The sequence below is a fragment of the Gigantopelta aegis genome, chromosome 9, assembly GCF_016097555.1.
Source record: "Gigantopelta aegis isolate Gae_Host chromosome 9, Gae_host_genome, whole genome shotgun sequence".
Taxonomy (NCBI): domain Eukaryota; kingdom Metazoa; phylum Mollusca; class Gastropoda; order Neomphalida; family Peltospiridae; genus Gigantopelta; species Gigantopelta aegis.
The window spans coordinates 43,988,713-44,008,094 of record NC_054707.1 but is presented as its reverse complement, the minus strand read 5'-3'; the positions used below and the strand labels follow the sequence as shown (position 1 = coordinate 44,008,094).

Here is a 19,382-nt window from a genome sequence, read left to right as displayed (position 1 = left end):
CCCCCTGACCGGGGCTCTGCCTCCTGGACCCCGGCTAATTTCAGCTGAAAATACAAATCATCATTCTCATCCCTATTTATATGCACCATCCCACCGACAGGATAGCACATACCACAGCCTTCGTTACACCAGTTGTAGAGCACTGGCTGGAACGAGAAATGGATCATCATTATAGAGAAACAATTGTCCATAATACATTTTAGTGCACATGCAAAATGCATAATAAGTTGTAGAATTTTATGTATCACATGCATTAGAGAATTAAAAAACGTTTACAGTTTACACAGAAACAAATTCAGGTAGCCCTTTTTGTTTTTGAGTAACCTGTCATAACCATGTAAATTAAATATGCAAATGCAAAATTGATTACACAAAATTAGACTTGCACACACAAAATTATTATTCAAGACATTTTCAGAGTCCTGTTAAGATTTGAGATCTCATTAATTTGGGTGGAACTAGTTTTATTGTGTGTACATGAGGTCTTTTAGGACCAATATTATTAGTAGCTGTGTATATCCAGAAATAAATTTCCATATGTTTTAATCTAATTAAAACTGAACATCACTATTTTCGAGATTAAATGTTTTGAAAGCAATATGTTTGTACTTACTAATTTTAACATTTATCACCTTGACTTAGCTGCAATCTAAAGCCCTGTCTGTACCATCTTTTAGATCAGTAGTATTTTTCCTTGATAATAAGTTTTCTGTCTTCTCCATCCTTGCAGGTCGAGAAGTCGAAGTCATCACAGATATTCACGATCACGATCACGAAGTCCGTACAGGCGGAGACAGTAAGTACTTGTGTATTGTTTGTCAATACAGCCAAGCAAACATCCGCCCTTAGATCATGTTCTTGTGCAGATGTATACTTCATGTCTTGACAATGGCCAGAAGAAAGGGCTCGAACTTAACCACGGGATAAAAATTATTGCTGTAGTAAAGCTCCCAAAATTAGCAAAATGTATACACCAAAATGTATATACAATTCTGTACATTTGAAAAAGACTTCATACAGTGAAATAACTTTTCAGTCGTGTTTATTTGCTACCTTAAAATATAAATTGCCACAGGGGTTGCTCAAAATTGCCGTCGGAAAATTTCTTTCCAATGTAATCAATAGAAGATCTGATAAAAAAAACTGATATCTGCTTTCTAATCTGTGTAAGGAAAAGATTAACTGTATTTAGCAGCAATATGTTAGTTTATATGGGTGACAGTGATCCTGGGTCCTGTTCGGATCCTGCACCCAACCTGCAAATTTATGGCATGGTAAAATGCTATTTTTCTTTTCTTGTCAAGATATAGTTTTATATTTACAAATGTATTTCAAATAACAATTAACAATAAAGTGTCTAGCTCTTAAAATAGTGTATTAAAATGTATGTATGATAGCAGGGGTCGACCTCAGCAGTAGCCCAGGGTCTTTTGGCTACCAAATGTTTTCTCGGGCTACCAGATGTCTAAACCGGGCTACTATATATTTGTTTTACATGTCCAGTTACTCTGCAATCAACTATTACAAGTGTGTATTTCACAGTATATTTCTCATGATTTTAAAACCCCTAAAACATGTTTTAAAATTTATTTATTTTAAAGTTTTTTTTTGTTTTTTTCAAGTATTAAAATTATGGGGCTACACATTTTGACTGGGGACTACCAGATTTTATAACCTGGTAGGCCTGAAGTTAAGGTCAAGGCCTGGATAGCTGGAGTACCTTTCTGATCGCCTTATGTGAGGTTGGTCTGGGAGTGATCCCTGTCTGTGAACCCATTGGGCTACTTCTGGTTCCAGCCAGTGTACCAAGACTGGTATTTCTTGCCCACTGGACAGGGTTATCCAGCTTTTGCACGATGCTAGAAAAATCTGTCTGACCCGAGAGCTAGACAATTTCTACATATGCCATGATGTCATAACGCATGTTTTACGACTATTGATATCATAACTCATGTTCTTCATAATCCTATTTGCCATTTAATGTTGTATCATTGTTTTTAAAATATTTAAAATTAATATTTTCAACTTTATTGGTAAGTTGTTACATGTTCATGTGTTTGCATAATGTGGACTATATTTTCCACGTATGATTAAAGGAGTTTGTAGGTGAAATATTTATGAATTGTTCTACAATAAACAAACCGTAGCTTACAAAAATTAATGTTTTGTTACTGTAATTAAATGGGCAAGAAAAAGAATCGGTCAACGTTGTGAGGTATAGATAAGGCAATTTCAACCCTCGGGACAAAATGTTTTTTTAAGGTCCTCCGTAAACCTCAGCCCTCCCAAGAAAAACCATTTTGTCCCTCAGGTTGGAATTGCCTTATCTATACCTTACGACGGTGATAGAGGCTGAGGCCGGTACTTGTGCCCAGGACAGGCATGCGCAATAACAGCTTGCTCATTTTAGAAGTAGAATGGGAAAAATTTAATGGGTTTGACATCCAATAGCTGATGATTAATAAATCAATGTGCTGTAGTGATGTTAAACAATACAAACTTTTTTTTTTTTTTTTTTTCTGTCCCATCCTTAAAAATTTGCGGTGACAAAAGTAGTCATTGAAAAAGCAGTTGCATTATTGATTTCTAATTGCATTTCTATCATCATTGATGTGTACTTTGTTATAGATCTACAGGTATTAAATTGCTGGCACAATATGATCTGACTTTCAAGGGCTGCATAAGTTTGTTAATGAATGTGTGCTTCATTCTGGAATGGCAATGCATAAAGCAGGCATGTCGCCATCCAGGTTAAGAAATATAAAATTGAAGAACATAAATATTACTGTGATCTATAAAATATGTATTTGTGTCCATGTCATGCCATGTTTATGACAGTTGTGCCTAATTATATTATTTAGCACATGTGTCATAAATGTCGTATGATACAGACACTCAGACAGTACCCTATGTTTCTTTATCTTTCACAGTGGCGGAAAATTTAGTCACAGGTAAGATTTACATAGAGTTGATGTGCCGTTTGTTTTGGGTTTTTAGAAATGTTTTTTGTTATGGCTGAGTCAGAATTTGTATTGTAAAAATGATTCAGATAGTAAAATAAAACTCATGGGTTAGATCACATAATTCCAAAACCCCTCACTAATTTAATGGTTCTACGAAGCATTTTTTTTTAGCAATAATAAATTAACAAATGTGTTAGTTTAGTAGATTACTAGCATCATAATGTCATCTTTAACCACTTACAAGAATAAATATGTGCCATTTTCTGTCATTTGTAGCGGTAACTTCATCACAGTTGGTCACTTAATTAATTGATATGGCCGAACCGGCCTCGGTGGCTTTGTGGTTAGGCCATCGGTCTACAGGCTGGTAGGTACTGGATTCAGATCCCAGTCGAGGCATGGGATTTTTAATCCAGATACCGACTCCAAACCCTGAGTGGGTGCTCCGCAAGGCTCAGTGGGTAGGTGTAAACCACTTACACCGACTAGTGATCCATAACTGGTTCAATAAAGGCCATGGTTTGTGCTATCCTGCCTGTGGGAAGTGCAAATAAAAGATCCCTTGCTGCTAATCGGAAAGAGTAGCCCATGTAGTGGTGACAACGGGTTTCCTCACAAAATCTGTGTGGTCCTTAACCATATGTCTGACGCCATATAACCATAAATAAAATGTGTTGAGTGCGTCGTTGAATAAAACATTTCCTTCTTTTTTCTTTGATATGGCCGAAAAAACCCAATTGGTTTATTTAATATTTTCTTCTAATTTAGTAAACAGTTACAGGCTTTACAAGGAGAAGTGATTTTTCCCTTTCCAGAAGAAAGGGGAGAAGTTTGATCAATAGAAATGGGCGAAGTGAACATTTATTGGTACATTACATGTTTTATCATGTTCCACTCCATTTTGTAGGCTAGATTAGGGCCTGATCTATATTTGTTTTATTCTGCAGACCTTTACAAAAATGTACTGAACATCTAAAGAATTGTGAATATTTTAACGTATTGTATTTTGTTTCTTGATAAAATTAATTTGGTTACTAGACTTGTAAAAATGGGACGAGAATATTCACAAGACGTTGATACTTTTAATAGAGACAAAGTATCATGGGATTGAAGGTGAATAATTTTCAATAAATTTAACAAAATATTAATATTTGCTTTTCTTTTGTTGTTCAGTATAGATAAACAGTTGACGTTTGACTGTTTGATATGTTGGACATACAGCATAATAATGGAAACAGGGTACATGTATGTTGTGCATATCTAGAGCATAGTAATAAAAACAGACTGTCAGGTTTGGAAATTCAAGGCAAGTTGACTAAAATAATTGCAGGTTAATTAATTGATTACACAGTTAAGTCACTCAAGGCCTAGTGCAGATTTAAGCTGCTGTTTGCCAGTCAGGTCAATACAAAGTGAAGTTGAAGTTGGGGATATATGTCACAATAAATTGCCAAAAGAATTCTACCACATGTTTTTAGTTACTTTTTTAATTGTTGTTTTTATATGCCCATCTATGGATTGTATCGTGGTATGGCGTTGTCCGTCCGTACATCCATATGTTAATTTTTTCTTGTCTGGACCATATCTTGCATACCGATGCATACAAGACCATCAAACCTCACATGTAGGAACAACTTGGGATAGTGGTTGGTCCAAAACAAGCTGTTCATCCATCCCAGTGCAAAAATTTCACTTAATTAGAATTGAATCATACCTGTAACATATTCATACATTAATGTAGTTATGGTTTTTATCAAACTCCTGATGGGTGTATCCATATTTGCCAACTGTCCCATTTTGCGAGGGACATTAGCAAAATTGTCCCGATTTCCATAGATTGTCCTGATAAAAAAAAATGAAAGTGAATATATATATTTTTGGTGTATTTTTGCCGTGCCGATTCAATCTTCCTTTTGTTTTTTATTGGTAAAATTGCTGATTTGCGAGCAGTTAACCATGAGTACACTATGTTATTCTTTTTCTGATTGGTCGTTTACACAGTCACTAGCCAATTCACCAATCAATACCCATGTTCCTTATTACGATCGGCAACCAAAGCTGAAGGAAGAACCAAGAATATTGATAACGGTGCATACACTATACTTAATAACTGAGCATGGAATGATAATAGTGTATATTGTTTGAAAGCAGTTTTGATTCCATTAAATAATGCAACAATACACACCTATTATTAGCATAGTGGGAGTGACATACGATACTTAATACTTATAATGAAAATTTAATTAATTAAAAATCAATATATGGTGTCCACTTTAAATGTTCAAACTTGGCGTGATAGAGATATATTTACCCTAGACAGTAATAACTTCAGGTGTCAAATTGTGACCATGCGGCTTTAATGTGACACAAAGTTTCCTATCTACTTGTTGCCACATTTTTTTTCATTGATTCTGAAAAAATGCCTCAAAATGTTCAAATTTTCCTCATTTAAAATGACCCCAAAACACATGAATTCGTGACCCTCAGTTACAATGTCCTTCTTTTAACTTTCCAAAAGTTGGCAAGTATGTCTTATCATGTACCTAAATGGTACTGTTGTTAGCAAATATTTTACTACCTTTATTTGGTTTAGCTATGTAATGAAACTAATCAGTGTTAACAAGTTATTAACAGATTTACTGAATCATCTTTTGTGTCTCTCCTTTGACAAGCAGAATGGCAAGATATAGGTACTTGGCAGCGACAGGGTCAACATATGTTTAGGTCAATGTTGAAGTCTTGTATTTAGCTCAATTTCTGACAAACAATAGGTCCTACATCAGTGAATATCCGTCTCAGTTCATGTTAAAATAAGCAGAAATTTATTAACTTTTACTTTCAATTGCATTTTTGCTATTTAATTTTAAAAAATAAAAATTATTTATTAATTTTTTATATATTTTTTTCACTTATCAGTGACATTGAATAAGTTTGTGGTTGGCAAGGCATTTTATTCCACAAAATTTATCTTGCCATTTTGCTTGTGAAAATCGCAGAGGACATTTTATTTAAATTTCACATTTAATTATTGACACGATTGTTGTTATTTGAAATTTTTTGTTGCAATTTTGCTTGTGCTTATTGTATTGGATTGATAGAATTTGTTTTTTAATACAGGGTCACTTTGTGGAATAGGGTCAGTAATTGAATATGATTGTTCTTAGTATTCTGTAAGAATATTTGTATTTTTCAGTTATCGTGGCCACAGACGCAGTCACAGCCGGTCTCCTATGTCAAGCAGAAGAAGACATATTGGAAACAGGGCAAGTAGTTGTTTTAAAAAAAAAAAACTTGTACTGCGTATTACACTGAACTTCATATTTTTGTAACCAAACTGTCAGAATGTCTTTATTTTCCCTTCATTTAAATTTTTTTTTTTTTTTATTTTTATTAGCTATTGTCTGATTCCTATTTCCCCCCCCCCCCCCCCCCCCCCAATTTTTTTTTTAATTAAGGAACATATTAAACATGGTTTCAATGACTTACATTTCTTAGTACGAAATGAGCATTGGAATGGAAAATAAAAATGATACTTGTACATGGGGAGTTCACACTTTATGACTTCTGTGTTTGAAATTGCAACCAAGCTTTCTTTCACTATCTGTGCCCATCTTTTTCTTCTGTCAGAGGTTCTAAAATTTGGTGGTCCAATGCCCGAGGCAAGTGGTTTTTAGATTCAGGCCACAAAAATTACTTTGTGTGATCCCAATGGCAAGTGGCAGTGTAACATGCAGAACGTTAACCAGTATTTTATTAGTTTTAAGGTTGCATGTCGCCATCGCCCGACGTCATGTCAGTCGATATACTGTACACTGTATACAGTGCATTCCCCAATTCATATTTTGCACACGACACTCACCGGAAACGGAAATATAATTAAAGAAAAAAGATTTTTTTTCAAAATGGTGGTTTTTGTTTTGATTTTTTCAATTGAAAATACCTTGAAATTTTGAGTTCAAAAAGTGGTTTTCGGCAAGTATTTTCGTTCGACAACAATGGCGGCACGTCGCGGTAATTTTCAGGGATCAATAGCTGATTGTAACAGCTAATTTGATAATAAATTTGATCGTTTTACCAACAACGAAAATTACCAAATATTGCAATATGAATCGTAGTTCGGGTTTAAAAAAAAATTCTGGTCAGAAAACCACTGTTATCAGGAATAATGGACATAAATACTGGACAGCTGGCCACAAATGCCCGTAAGTAAACGCAACTTTTTCGATTTTTTGCCTAATTTTAATCACCATTAGCCGATCTAAAATAATAAAAAATACAAAAAAAGACACGAAAATAATACTTACCAATTCATATATGAACTTTATTTCATGTATTTATGAAACATTTAAGTGAATATATGTGAGTAAAAATTATAAACTTGTACCCACTCAACGTGGTTTTTGTTAAAAATTAATCCAGTAGTCTAAAGGTTAAACTAATACACTTACACTTTATGCTAATAATAAAGGTGGGGGTGGTAATGGAAAGTGGGAGTTGCCATTTATAACTACATAAATATATACTCATTTGTAAGTGACAAAATATTAATTTGTTTTTAATGCTGTTAATTGTTATAGGTAAACATGGATTATTTTTATAAATTTGGTGGTTTTAGTGGAAACAATTGTTTTAAAATTTTAATAGGCAACTTTATTCTAAACTGATGGAACATTTTTTGCATCTTTTTTTAACACCATAAAGTATGCCTAATGAACCTATCTGTTGTGTAACTTGACAAATTGATTAAACAACTTCTCGATGTACAAAATGTACATTAAAAAATTCACTATTTTAATTTACTGGGGTTTTTTGTGTGTGTTTTATCAAGTTAAAATTGGGCATGTGAATTTTTCACCATGCAAATTTGAAAATTCATTGTCTCTATTGCAAGTGAAATTAGATTTTTTTCTATAACCCTGGTTCTGTATTTAGTGAATTTTGCTTTAGTTATAATTGTTTGTAATGAACCCGTTGACAGGACGACCCAGAGCCGACGCGGTGTTTGGGAGTGTTCGGCTTGAGTCTTCACACACAGGACCGGGAGCTCCGAGACGTGTTTGCCAGATACGGATCCATTGACGAGTGCAACATTGTGTATGACAGACAGGTAACACTTACAGGAAACTTCAGTTCTTCCTTCCAGCCAGTGCACCAAAACTGGTATATCAAAGGCCATGGTATGTGCTATCCTATCTGTGGGATGGTGCATATAAAAGATCCCTTGCTACTAATGGGAATATGTATCTGGTTTCCCCTCTTAAGACATATGTCAAGATTACCAAATGTTTGACATCCAATAGCCAATGATTAATAAATCGTTGTACTCTAGCCTATGTGACAGCAACAGGTTTCTGCTTTTTCTCATTTGAGTAAATGTCAGTATAACATGTCTGACACTAGATAATTGTAGTTTAAAATGTGTTCAGGTGTCGTCGAGACAGATATGCAGCCATTAATATTTAGAAAAATTATAAGAGAACATTTTATCTCAATTTCACAGTTAATTATTGACAAGATTGCTCTTATTTGGAAATTCAACTTCCGCATTCCCAGAATAGTTTTTCATTATGTCAACACATGTATAAACTACAAATAACTCTTTATTTTCAAAATTTGTTCTACAAGATTTTTATTGTGATGGCAGTTAGTACATCAGCTAGCTTGCTTTCTTTAACTTTCTTTGATTTGAATTTTACTCTTGTGTTTCTTGTATCTGTTAACACACTTGCTCTACAAATGTAAGGATTTTTTCTATTGTAAAGTCACATCTTTTTCATCTTGTTAGTTTTACACTCACGTTTTCATAGTGTTGATGATTAATCATAAAAAAAATGTCTCTTTCTTTTTCCAGAGTGGTCGTTCCCGTGGATTTGCTTTTGTTTACTTCAGGAATGTTGATGATGCTGTTGAGGTATATTGATCTAGAATCTTGGTAATAACTAGAACATGTTAATTAACTTTGTGGGAGGTAGTATCTAATTTGGTCGGTAGAATGCTCGCCTGAGGTGCTTGTGGTGTAGGATCAAATCATCTCAGTGGACACATTCATTCTCATATTGGATTGTTTTCCTCGTCTCAACCAGTGCATCGCTACGGGCATATCAAAGGCTGTAGTATGTGCTGTGCTGTCTGTGGGAAAGTGCATATGAAAGATCTCTTGCTACTCTCTGAGACTGTATGTCAGAGTTGCCCAATATTTGACATCCCATAGCTGGTGATTAATAAATCACTGTGCTCTAGCAGTGTTGTTAAACAAAACAAACTTTATTTTCAAATTAAGCTTCATTATTGCTATGTTGTTTTTGTTCAGTGAGATACCTTTAAAATGTTGTAGTCGATGTGTGTTTTCTTGAAATGTTTGTTCATCCAGTTAAATCATTGATTTTTTTAATGGTTTTTTGGTGTGCAATTTAAATACTATTAAATACTCCAAACTTCAAATAGTAGTGGATTTACTGTTTTATGTAGTTTTTTTAAACTGCACAGTTAAAATGTGTTTTAACTCTTTTTCAGGCCAAGGATAGGTGTAATGGTCTGGAGATAGATGGGCGGAGAATTCGAGTTGATTATTCCATCACAGAAAGAGCACATACCCCCACCCCGGGCATTTACTTGGGGAAGCCAACATCGTAAGTACTACACTTAATCCAGAAGAGATTACCAAATATATTCAGAAAGGAATATTAGTTACCTTTATTTAAAATGTTTCTTACCGAGTTGATGCAAGAGATATATCAGTCTATCAGAATGAGGGTTTGTGAGAGTCGGAACTGTCCATAATTTTGTTGCTGCTTTTCTTTGAACTTTATAGTCAAAAACATTTTAGATTTTTTTTGTCATTTGATGTTTTCAACTCTTGTTACTTGAACATAGATATTTCTGTCTCGAATTGTTGATTTCAGTGTGCAGCCAGTGCACCATAACTGGTCAGAGGCTGTGGTATGTGCTGCCTGTCTGTGGGAAAATCATATAAAAGATCCTTGCTCCATTAGGAATAATGTAGCAGGCTTCCTTTGATGTCTGTCAGAATTACCAAATGTTTGACATCCATTTGCCTATGATTAATGAATCAATGTGTTCTAGTGGTGTTGTTAAACAGAAATAAACTTTACTTTGTTGATGTGTTTTTGACATGATGCTAACATCATTGTGATACGTTTGTCTGGCAGGTCCAAGCGCTCATATCGGTCTCCCTCACCTCAACACTACAGCTACAGACGACGATCCCCATCCCCCTACTACCGCAGGAGGTCTCGAACACGCTCACGATCAAGGTCCTACAGCCCACGTAAGTAACACAGCTAGACATAACACAAACGAGGGCAGATTCCTCCACATCATTTTCACTCCAGTTCCCAAGTAGGTTATTTCAAATAAAATAACCCCAAATATATAACAAAAATTAATCCTGCTTTAAAAGTGGCTTCTTGTAGATATTAATTATTTCAGTTTTTATTCTCCACTATTTAAAAATAAAGGATATGTTATATTATTCATTAGCACATGTTTTATCCAGAAATAATCAGGGCATTCAAATTGAATATTAGTGTGCTAGAATGGGAATCAATCTCAATCTATAACTGTTACTGTGTTCTACATCACGGTACATGAAAGGAAAATGTTTTTAATGTTACAGGGCTTTAGATTGCATCAAAATCGAGGCGATAAACTTTGTGCCCAAAATAATCATGCCCAAATTAAGTATAAACATGCTGACCTCGAAATATTTGACCTCAAAACCTCTTAAATGTTAAATTTAAGTAGATTAAAACAACTTAAAATACATTTCTGACAACTACAGCAGCTGTTAATGACAATACTGAACTAAAAACGACCTTCCTGCACTCAGGAAAGACAAAAGTCCATGTGCCCAAATTAGTCATATCTAAAGCCCTGTCTTAGTTTTAAATTATGGAACTTTTGAGTATATCATTTTTTTTTCTCTCTCTCTCTCCCCACCCCCCTTCATCCACAGTCGTGTGTTGTTGGTTATTTATTTTTGCTTAAAATTTGTTTTAACAAAAAAAGAAAGAACATTTGTTCAAGTTACTACAAAATATGGCAAATGAGTGGAGGGACACACTATCCCCTACCCTGCATCATCTACATTGCAGAGAAATTTTAAGTATTGAAATGTTATGTTGATAGTGTTTTCCCTAGCTTGTTTTAGCATGGTGCAGCACCATCTTGCCTTAATCAGCACCATGCTGCCTTGAGATTAAACAAGCCTTTTTCACTAATTAATTTTTAAATTGCCTTTATAAAACACCCCAAAAAGGTATTATTAATTAATAACATATGCCTTTTATATCTTTTGCCATACATTTAAATATTAAAGCAAGCACATAAATTACATTAATGTTTATTTCAATTAATTTTTGTGTATTTTTAATGAAAAACAAGTGCCCCGAAAATGGTGAAAATCCCCAAAAGTGTTTGGTCTACCATGCCTTGCTAAATTTCTAGGGAAGTCACTAGTTGAAGTTACTTTAATAGAGTAGACTTCTCAGTTTTATGGGGTGGTATGTAGTTTTCACCTGAGATGCGATGGGTCGTCATGTCCTGTCAAAGGCATCAAAGGCTTGCTTACTGGTTATCAGTAGGAGTAGCCCATTGGACAGCAGTGGGTTTCTTCTTGACCAGTGTCGAAATAAATATGAGGTGTTATTTAGCAAATACTACATTTCTTTCTCTAATTTATTCTAGTCAGTGCACCATTGGTATATCAAAGGCCATGGTATGTGATATCCTCTGTGGAATGGTGCATATAAAAGATCCATTGCTACTAATGAAAAAATATAGCGGGTTTCCTCTCTTAACATGTTTGACATCCAGTAGCCAATGATTAATAAATCAATGTGCTCCAGTGATGTCGTTAACAAACCAATTTTTTTTTCTAATTTATATTTAGTGAAAAATAACGCATATATTTTCTTTTGATTTGTTTACTGAATATTGCAAAGTTAAAACTCAGTTCGCAGCAGTTTTGTAAATAGTATTATGTAATCTTTTTACAAAGTAGGAAATATTGCGGCTGTTTTAATATTGGAAAATTATTTCTATATGACTAAGTATTTGGGTACTAGTAAACATTTAAGACAGATGATTATTTGTTGCAAAGTTGTGTACTCTACCACATGAAATTATTTTTCTTCTTGCCAGGTCGCTATTAGGAGGAGATAACTGCGTCCATGATGAGAGACTCTATCGATGTTATTTTAGTTGTACTTGTTACGTAGGCTTCATTTTCATCAGCTCATGTTCATGCTTGTTTCACGTAAATAGACGCTTTGAGGACAATGCCATGAAATGAACACTCTAGTTTTGGGTTTACACGAAGGACTGAATTCAGTTCGAACAGCCTGTGTTTATTATGGCGCTTTATTGCCTTGTTGACAAGCGAAATTGTAGTACAGAATAACTCGAACAAGCATTAATATTGAAAGTGTCAAAATGTGAATTTTGTTTTATGTGTTCGTTCTATCAATCATGGAAGTAGATTTTTTTATTTCTGTTTTAAAAGTTAAAAGTGAATTCATGACCATCAGCATTTTTATGTACAGTATGTAACTAATTTTATTTTTTTTGAAATGTTAATGTAATTGTTTGGCAATTAACTGATATTATTTGAGTTCCTACATGTCATCAACTAATGTGAAATAGGCAGAGTGTTGGATTTTGTCATTAAAATTTCAAAGGATGCAATGTGACATCTACAATTCCTTTCAACAAATATTTTTATTTATTTATTATTAACCTGACAAATGACCATTGGTAGTGTTGGCCTGTCATCAGATATTAGTAAAAAGAAAAAGAAATCTTTCGATGTTGGTAAAGATCCACTGTATTACTATTTTCAGTTAGTAATTGTATTCTGGAAATGTTTCCTCCTTTCTTTTTTTGTTCTTTTTTTGTTTTGTTCTTATATTTGTTGTAATGAAACGTGAATTTTGGCATCATTTTCATTCATCCTCATTCATACACATGTCCATCCATGCTTATTCTGTAGACATTAGGAACAAAGCTGTGTAATTAATTACTTGCCATGTACATTTTCACTGTTGGTAGATTAGATTTGTAGAGCACATATATTGGCAAATAAAAAATATTTGTGAAAAAAAGAAGTAAATTTAAAATTTTGAATATTTAGTTTTAATAAAGTAAAATGGTCTTCTACGATATGATGTCAGAGTATATATATATATATATATATATATATATATATATATATATATATTAGATATTCGTTGTGTCAAATCTTTTAAAAAACATAATTAAAGTAAAACTATTATTAATAAGAAACCCCCCCCCCAAAAAAAGTGAAGTAAATAAAAATGGAAGTTTATGGTAGAAGAGCATCTTTGAATTGTACCGGGTACCTAATGCTGAAATCAACACGTCAGTTCGATGTATCTCTGACAGTTTTGTTTTCCTTTTTATGTACTTGATTATTTTAGAATTTGTCAAGACCATTATTTGAATTGCTTAAAGCTTTAGTCAAATATGTGTGCTCCTGGACTCAAGAATATTAATAAGTATTTTTTTTTAAAGGCACAATTATATTAAACAAAAATGTAATTGCTGTCATTTGGTTCCGTATATCCGTAAGAGAGTTGTCTGAGTAAGTCTTAGAAAATTTAATATAAAGAGCTAACTATTCTTGGTTTTTATTGAAAAATCGATTATCCATGAAAAAAAATTTGTGCCTTGAAAAAAGCCTCATTTATTTTCTTGAATCTGTTTTGATATTTTCCTGTAACGTAATATGTACCTTACATACATGGGTGCGTGTATATTGACATCCTAAACATGCTTGCTGGGTGAAATAAATTTGTTTCTTGTTCTCTGTGTGGACTTGTAGTAATTTGGTTATTCTTGTATTACTAAAGGTATTGAAGAAAGAAACATGAAGTATTTGAAGAATGAATCTTGAAGATTTGAGCTCTTTAAAAGAAAATTGAATGGGAAAAGAAAGGGGAAAATGAATTTTGAAGTTTGGAAAAAGATGTCTGAAAAAGCTTGAAAATTGAAGAAAGGGTGTTGAATATTGCAGTTTAGGCTCGCCAGAAGATTATAATGAAAAATGAAGATTTGGGAATTGGAGTGGGAGGAAGCTTTGTCGAATTTGAAGTATTTAGAATTGAAGATGGAGGAAGAGTAGATTATTGGCATGAAAAAACCAAATTGACCCGACTCAGTGGCTAATGGTAAGTTGTGTCATGTTCAACCACTCGTAGGAAATTGGCTGTCTGGTGTCTTTCGAAATGACAGAACAAGCCCTCTTTCAGGAGTAATAGTTAGATTGTTGGGCTTTATGTAATGGTGGCCAGTGTTGTAATTTACCGTTTCATTTGTGGTTAGAAGTAATACAGTACATAGGTTTGCTGCTGCAGTTTAATTGTCCTTCAATATGGGCTGTTCTCTTTTACATGGCTAGTTGTCATTATTATTACTATGTCTAAAATAATTACTAAAGCTATTGAAGGAGGATACATGAGGCATTTGAAGAATAAATCTTGAAAATGAAGTTTGAACTTTGGAAAAAGATGTCTGGAAAGCTATTTATTTTGTGAAGGTGGAATTTATTTATTGTTTAATAACCTGTTAGACAAACTAAATCTTATTTATAATCTTTCTGACTGCATGAAGAAATTGTAGAATTAGCTCACAGCTTACTTGATGTGTATTGGGTGTGGGTGGAACTGGCAATGAGGGCAAGATGTGAGAATTTTCACCAGGAAATTGGTAACTTAACATAATGTCTGATTTGATAAATAGTTTATTTCTAACTTTTATTATGACAAGAGCAGAGTAAGACTTGTACGAATTGATATGAACTATTGCTATATGAACCATTTAGGCTACATGGTGGAGGAACTCAAGTCTAAAAGATTCCTGGAAAATAAGTACGGTAATTTTATGTGTGGTGTTGGCATTCCAATGTGTTTGTGTTTGTCATTTTCATGTAGATTAATCAGACATATTTATAAAGACTGGATGCTGTTAGCTTCAGTATTAGCTAATTATTTATTGTCAAATGTTTCTCACAATGGTTTTACTTTGGTTGAACATGGCACTGAAGGCTAAGGTCACTGGGTATAAAATTATGCAAAGTAAATTTTAACTAATTGTTTTCCTTAAAAGTTGATGATAAGCTGCTGACAGTAAGTATCAAGCAACCTGGTGAGTATTGAGGACTCAAATAAGCTGATAACCAGTACTTCACAGTGGGTATATTAAAGTTCATGGTATGTCCTAACCTGTTTTAGAAAGTACATGATGTTAATCACTGAATCCCAGATTTTGGGTCTGAATTATGATCAGATGGAATCTCAAAATATCTACTTTACATCTGTTTTACAATTCTGGCAGAATCATGGGTTTTAATGGATTTGGGGGTGGGGGGTGGAAGAAAGATCAAGTGTACTAAAGAATCTAGAAACTACTGATGTTGGAAATTGGATTGAGTAAAAACGTCACCATGTCACCACTTTATATTGCAACAATTGGATCAGTGTGAATACTGCAGGGAAAGGTTTAATTATAATACTATGTGGTAAGAATAGCCTAAATCTGGGGGTGTAGATCAGTGTCTATGCCACTATGGCACTCGTTTGCTGGATGAATGCAATTAATCATATATAATTGCCCGAATTCTTTTAATGCTTATTGGGTTTTGCTTACTGATAGGGCATCATCAGAAATTGTGTGGTGAATCCCCATAATACACATTTAACCTTCCCCCCCCCCCCCCCCCAAAAAAAAAAAAAAAACACCCACCCATTTGGATCGAAATGTGTTTGTGGTATATAGTGCAGGTTAAAACAAAAGCCATGTCGTGGTTGTGGGTTCAAGGGTTTGTCCCAGTTTTTAAATGTCCAACACCATATAGCTACGTACTGACTGGGCAAGATAAAGTGTTATTCATCCATTCTATTGGTCCTTTTTGAACTGGGGCTCGAAATCTGAAAATGGAGGTTATATTTGTCGATCATTATCAACATATTTTAATCTCCAAGGTGCAGGACATTGCAGATCAAGTGTTGGTGAATCAGTAAATAGGGAATAACTGGTTACTGTCTTAAGATATCGGCTTTATCCTGCCGAGCTGCATTCACCAGTCAACCTGAGCAGGATAAAGCCCATATCTTAAGACAGTAACCATTTATTTCTTTTATCCTGCAATCCTACAGGCATATTCGGAAAATCATTATTTATGGCAGTTTTGTGTTCACAAATCGTATGACGTCATACAAGATACATGACATCATTATTTGTAAGACGCTAGCTATCTTCTGTCGCATTAAAAAAGCGTTTCTAAACTCTTAATTCATAAATAAATATGTATTGTATTGTTGTCACAAAACTAAAAGTTATTTGTATTTACTGTACTTAAACAGCTGATTTAAAGAGTGTTTATTGAAAATCTACTCTGAAATACTCAAGTTGAGTCGGGCTTACGTCACGTGACCTCTATTTTTGGTCAGTGAACGAAAATATAGGGATTTATCTAGTCATCATATCTTGCCAATGTATACAGTGATTGCGGGATAAAATGTGTTATTGACAATCAATACTGAGCATGCTGGTATGAGAAAGACATTCCATCACCTTGAATTGAATGAATGTTTGAATTATTGAACTTAGAAATGTAATGGCAGTGATGTTGAGTAGTTAGTAATGCTTCTTCTGTTCATCTGCATTCCAAGGCTATAACTTGACACGCAATAACTGATGTAGTTTTTTGTTGTTATTCATTCAAGCTATAATATGTGGATCTTGATGTATTTAGGTCCAGTAGGTCTTATAAAGACATGGAGAGCATATCTTAATGGCGAAATTGCTGATAGTGCTGTTTTTATTTCATTGGAAATAAGTGCCAGAAATGTGCTGGGGTGTCATTAAACATTCATTCATGTAGATTGAACCCTTTTACAGCCAAAAGTGACGCTGTTATGTCATTTAGCTTTTTTCTTTCAAAGTCTCATTCTGTGAGTGCTGTTTCAAAGGAGTGTTATGTCCTGCCTGTGAAATTACATACCATGGTTCCTTGTAGTCTGTGACGGGAAGTTTTTCTCTGTACCACTTGGACAAGGTGCAGAATTAGGGCATTGTGATAACTAATGGAACTGATTATCCTGTATATTGTGGAGTGTCATTGCATATTATTCCAGCAATGAAGTACATATCCTTAACATTTCAGAATTTAAACACTGTCGTATTGTCCACCGTAAAATGTTTTATTGTATAGCATTTGGAAATCGTTCATGTCCAGTGACGAGATGTAGGTCCAGTACATTTTTACCAGGCAAATATTGGATGGACAGGAGATGATGGGACGCATCATGCCATCTCGTCAAGGTAACTGATGACAAAGATATTGTTGTAAGTATATTTATATTATTATTATTAGACTGGCCTCAGTGGCGTCGTGGTTAGGCCATCGGTCTACAGGCTGGTAGGTACTGGGTTCGGATCCCAGTCAAGCCATGGGATTTTTAATCCAGATACCGACTACAAACCCTGAGTGAGTGTTCCGCAAGGCTCAATGGGTAGGTGTAAACCACTTGCACCGACCAGTGATCCATAACTGGTTCAACAAAGGCCATGGTTTGTGCTATCCTGCCAGTGGGAAGTGCAAATAAAAGATCCCTTGCTGCTAATCGGAAAGAGTAGCCCATGTAGTGGTGACAACGGGTTTCCTCACAAAATCTGTGTGGTCCTTAACCATATGTCTGACGCCATATAACCATAAATAAAATGTGTTGAGTGCGTCGTTAAATAAAACATTTCTTTCTTTCTTTATATTTATATTACAAATGTTCCAATAATATTAATGTTGCCTTGTTTGCCAATGCAAGTAATATAGTAGCTAAAATTGAAATATCATTCATTTTGCCAAATTATGTCGACCATTCTTGGATATGAAATGGAAGTATTATGTAGCTGTAAACTTGATTGACTGTAAACTAGATTGAACAGTTCTCCCAAAAAGTGTTAATATTTTGCTAGTTTCAATTTTTTTTTTAAAGGTGTACATTACTCTCCCATTTTAGTGTATTGTAATAAGTGTATGACATGACCGATCTATCTAGGGCTGTGTTAAATGTTGGACAGGTGATTCCCACCCTCAGTGCATTTTTAAAATGTCCATGTTCTCTAATAGTCTTTGTTAGAGAGAGATGTATTTTATTCTGTCATTCACAGGTCGTGGATTTTGGTCTGTTGTGAAGATACTTTATGAAGGTGGATCGTTGGTATGTTGTGTTCACAGATCGAGTTGTTGTCAAAACTGACAATACTATTGCTGTGATCTTAAAAATGCAACTCTTAGTAACAAATAAAACATTAAAATCTAGACATTCTTGTTATTTGTGTGTTTGATCCCTTTGATAAATGATGCATGTAATGACTCCATTGTGAATACCATGTCTAAAATGGTCGCATTGGGTTTGCATTGAATCTCCTTAGGTTGCCCATCTTCAATAGATCCATTATTGTTTCTCTCCACATTAGCCCCCTAACCAGAGGATTACAATTGGTGTAGTAAATGCATTAGTATGTGCTGGCCTGTTGGGAAATGCATTTAAAGAGCTTGTGCTGCTAAACCACTACCCATAACTGATGAGGCTATTTTGTCGGGATTTTCTAACCGGCAAGAGTAGCCTGTGGCAGAAGCATGTTTCTTCTCTCAGCCTCGTCCAGCTGTGACAGTTGCTTAGTTTTGGTTAAAAGTAATATTAGGAAGGTCATCACAAGCCCAGAAAAAATGAATCCACACAATTATTGGAACATCAAAAGCAGGAGTGTCTGTACAATGGTTTTATTGCATGAAAAATCTTTTGAAATAGTCAAGCTGGTGAGCTTCAAATTCCTTAGGTTTATTTTTACGACAGCAGCTGCTGCAGTCTGTAGTTGTCCAAGACTGATCTGAATAATTAGTGGAGAGAAACATCAATACGATAATCAAGTGGAGAAGAATTTAGGGAAAGTTTAATTTTCATTTTTTGTATCTGGATTTCAAAGAAAATAACTTCAGAAAACAACACAGTACCGGAACCAGTTAAGAAACATACCAATGGCATTGGTTTTGACCATAACACCCCCTGAAAAAAAAGAGAAGAAATTAAACGAATTGTAAGAGAAAAGTAGGCCTAAATAAGTCGGAGCAGTAAGTTTTTGTTAAATTGTATGTCACAATCGGGCCCGTAGCCAGCATTTTGAGAGGGTTTGACTAGGTATTTGCTGGGACCTTTTGGATACGAAGTTGCCTGAAGCGCCCGAGTTTTGAGGGGAGGGAGCGTGACGTCCAGGGGCATTCTCCCAGGAAAATTTGAAAGCCTAAAATGCGTTTTCCTGGCATCTATAACTTAAAAATGGATATTTTAAAACAACAATTTTCGACTATTTTGTATTACG

At 34.5% G+C, this 19,382-nt stretch overlaps 1 protein-coding gene across 4 annotated transcripts; it reads left to right on the top strand.

Moving 5' to 3' along the window:
* Positions 1–711: 711 nt before the first annotated feature.
* LOC121382087 (transformer-2 protein homolog beta-like) lies at positions 712–18,321 on the top strand. 4 transcript variants are annotated; one of them, XR_005959113.1, is made up of 9 exons: positions 718–796; positions 2,931–2,951; positions 6,157–6,226; positions 7,942–8,070; positions 8,815–8,874; positions 9,477–9,592; positions 10,133–10,251; positions 13,853–17,348; positions 18,171–18,321. XR_005959113.1 is itself a non-coding variant. In XM_041511576.1 (8 exons), the coding sequence occupies exons 3-8, from the start codon at positions 6,194–6,196 to the stop codon at positions 12,134–12,136; spliced, it is 468 nt and encodes a 155-aa protein (XP_041367510.1). In that variant the 5' UTR covers positions 721–796; positions 2,931–2,951; positions 6,157–6,193; the 3' UTR covers positions 12,137–13,809. The 4 variants fall into 4 exon arrangements, 2 of the variants coding, with proteins under 2 accessions (XP_041367509.1, XP_041367510.1); XR_005959114.1 differs by lacking the exon at positions 18,171–18,321 and having other exon boundaries at positions 13,853–14,170; positions 17,215–17,473; XM_041511576.1 differs by lacking the exons at positions 13,853–17,348; positions 18,171–18,321 and adding an exon at positions 12,126–13,809 and having other exon boundaries at positions 721–796.
* The last annotated feature ends 1,061 nt before the right edge of the window (positions 18,322–19,382 follow it).

Coding starts and splice junctions, on each gene's coding strand:
- LOC121382087 (XM_041511575.1), top strand. CDS start 6,194: ATGTCAAGCAGAAGAAGACATATTGGAAACAGG. Junction 6,227..7,941: donor GAAGACATATTGGAAACAGG/GCAAGTAGTTGT, acceptor ACCCGTTGACAG/GACGACCCAGAGCCGACGCG. Junction 8,875..9,476: donor ATGTTGATGATGCTGTTGAG/GTATATTGATCT, acceptor ACTCTTTTTCAG/GCCAAGGATAGGTGTAATGG.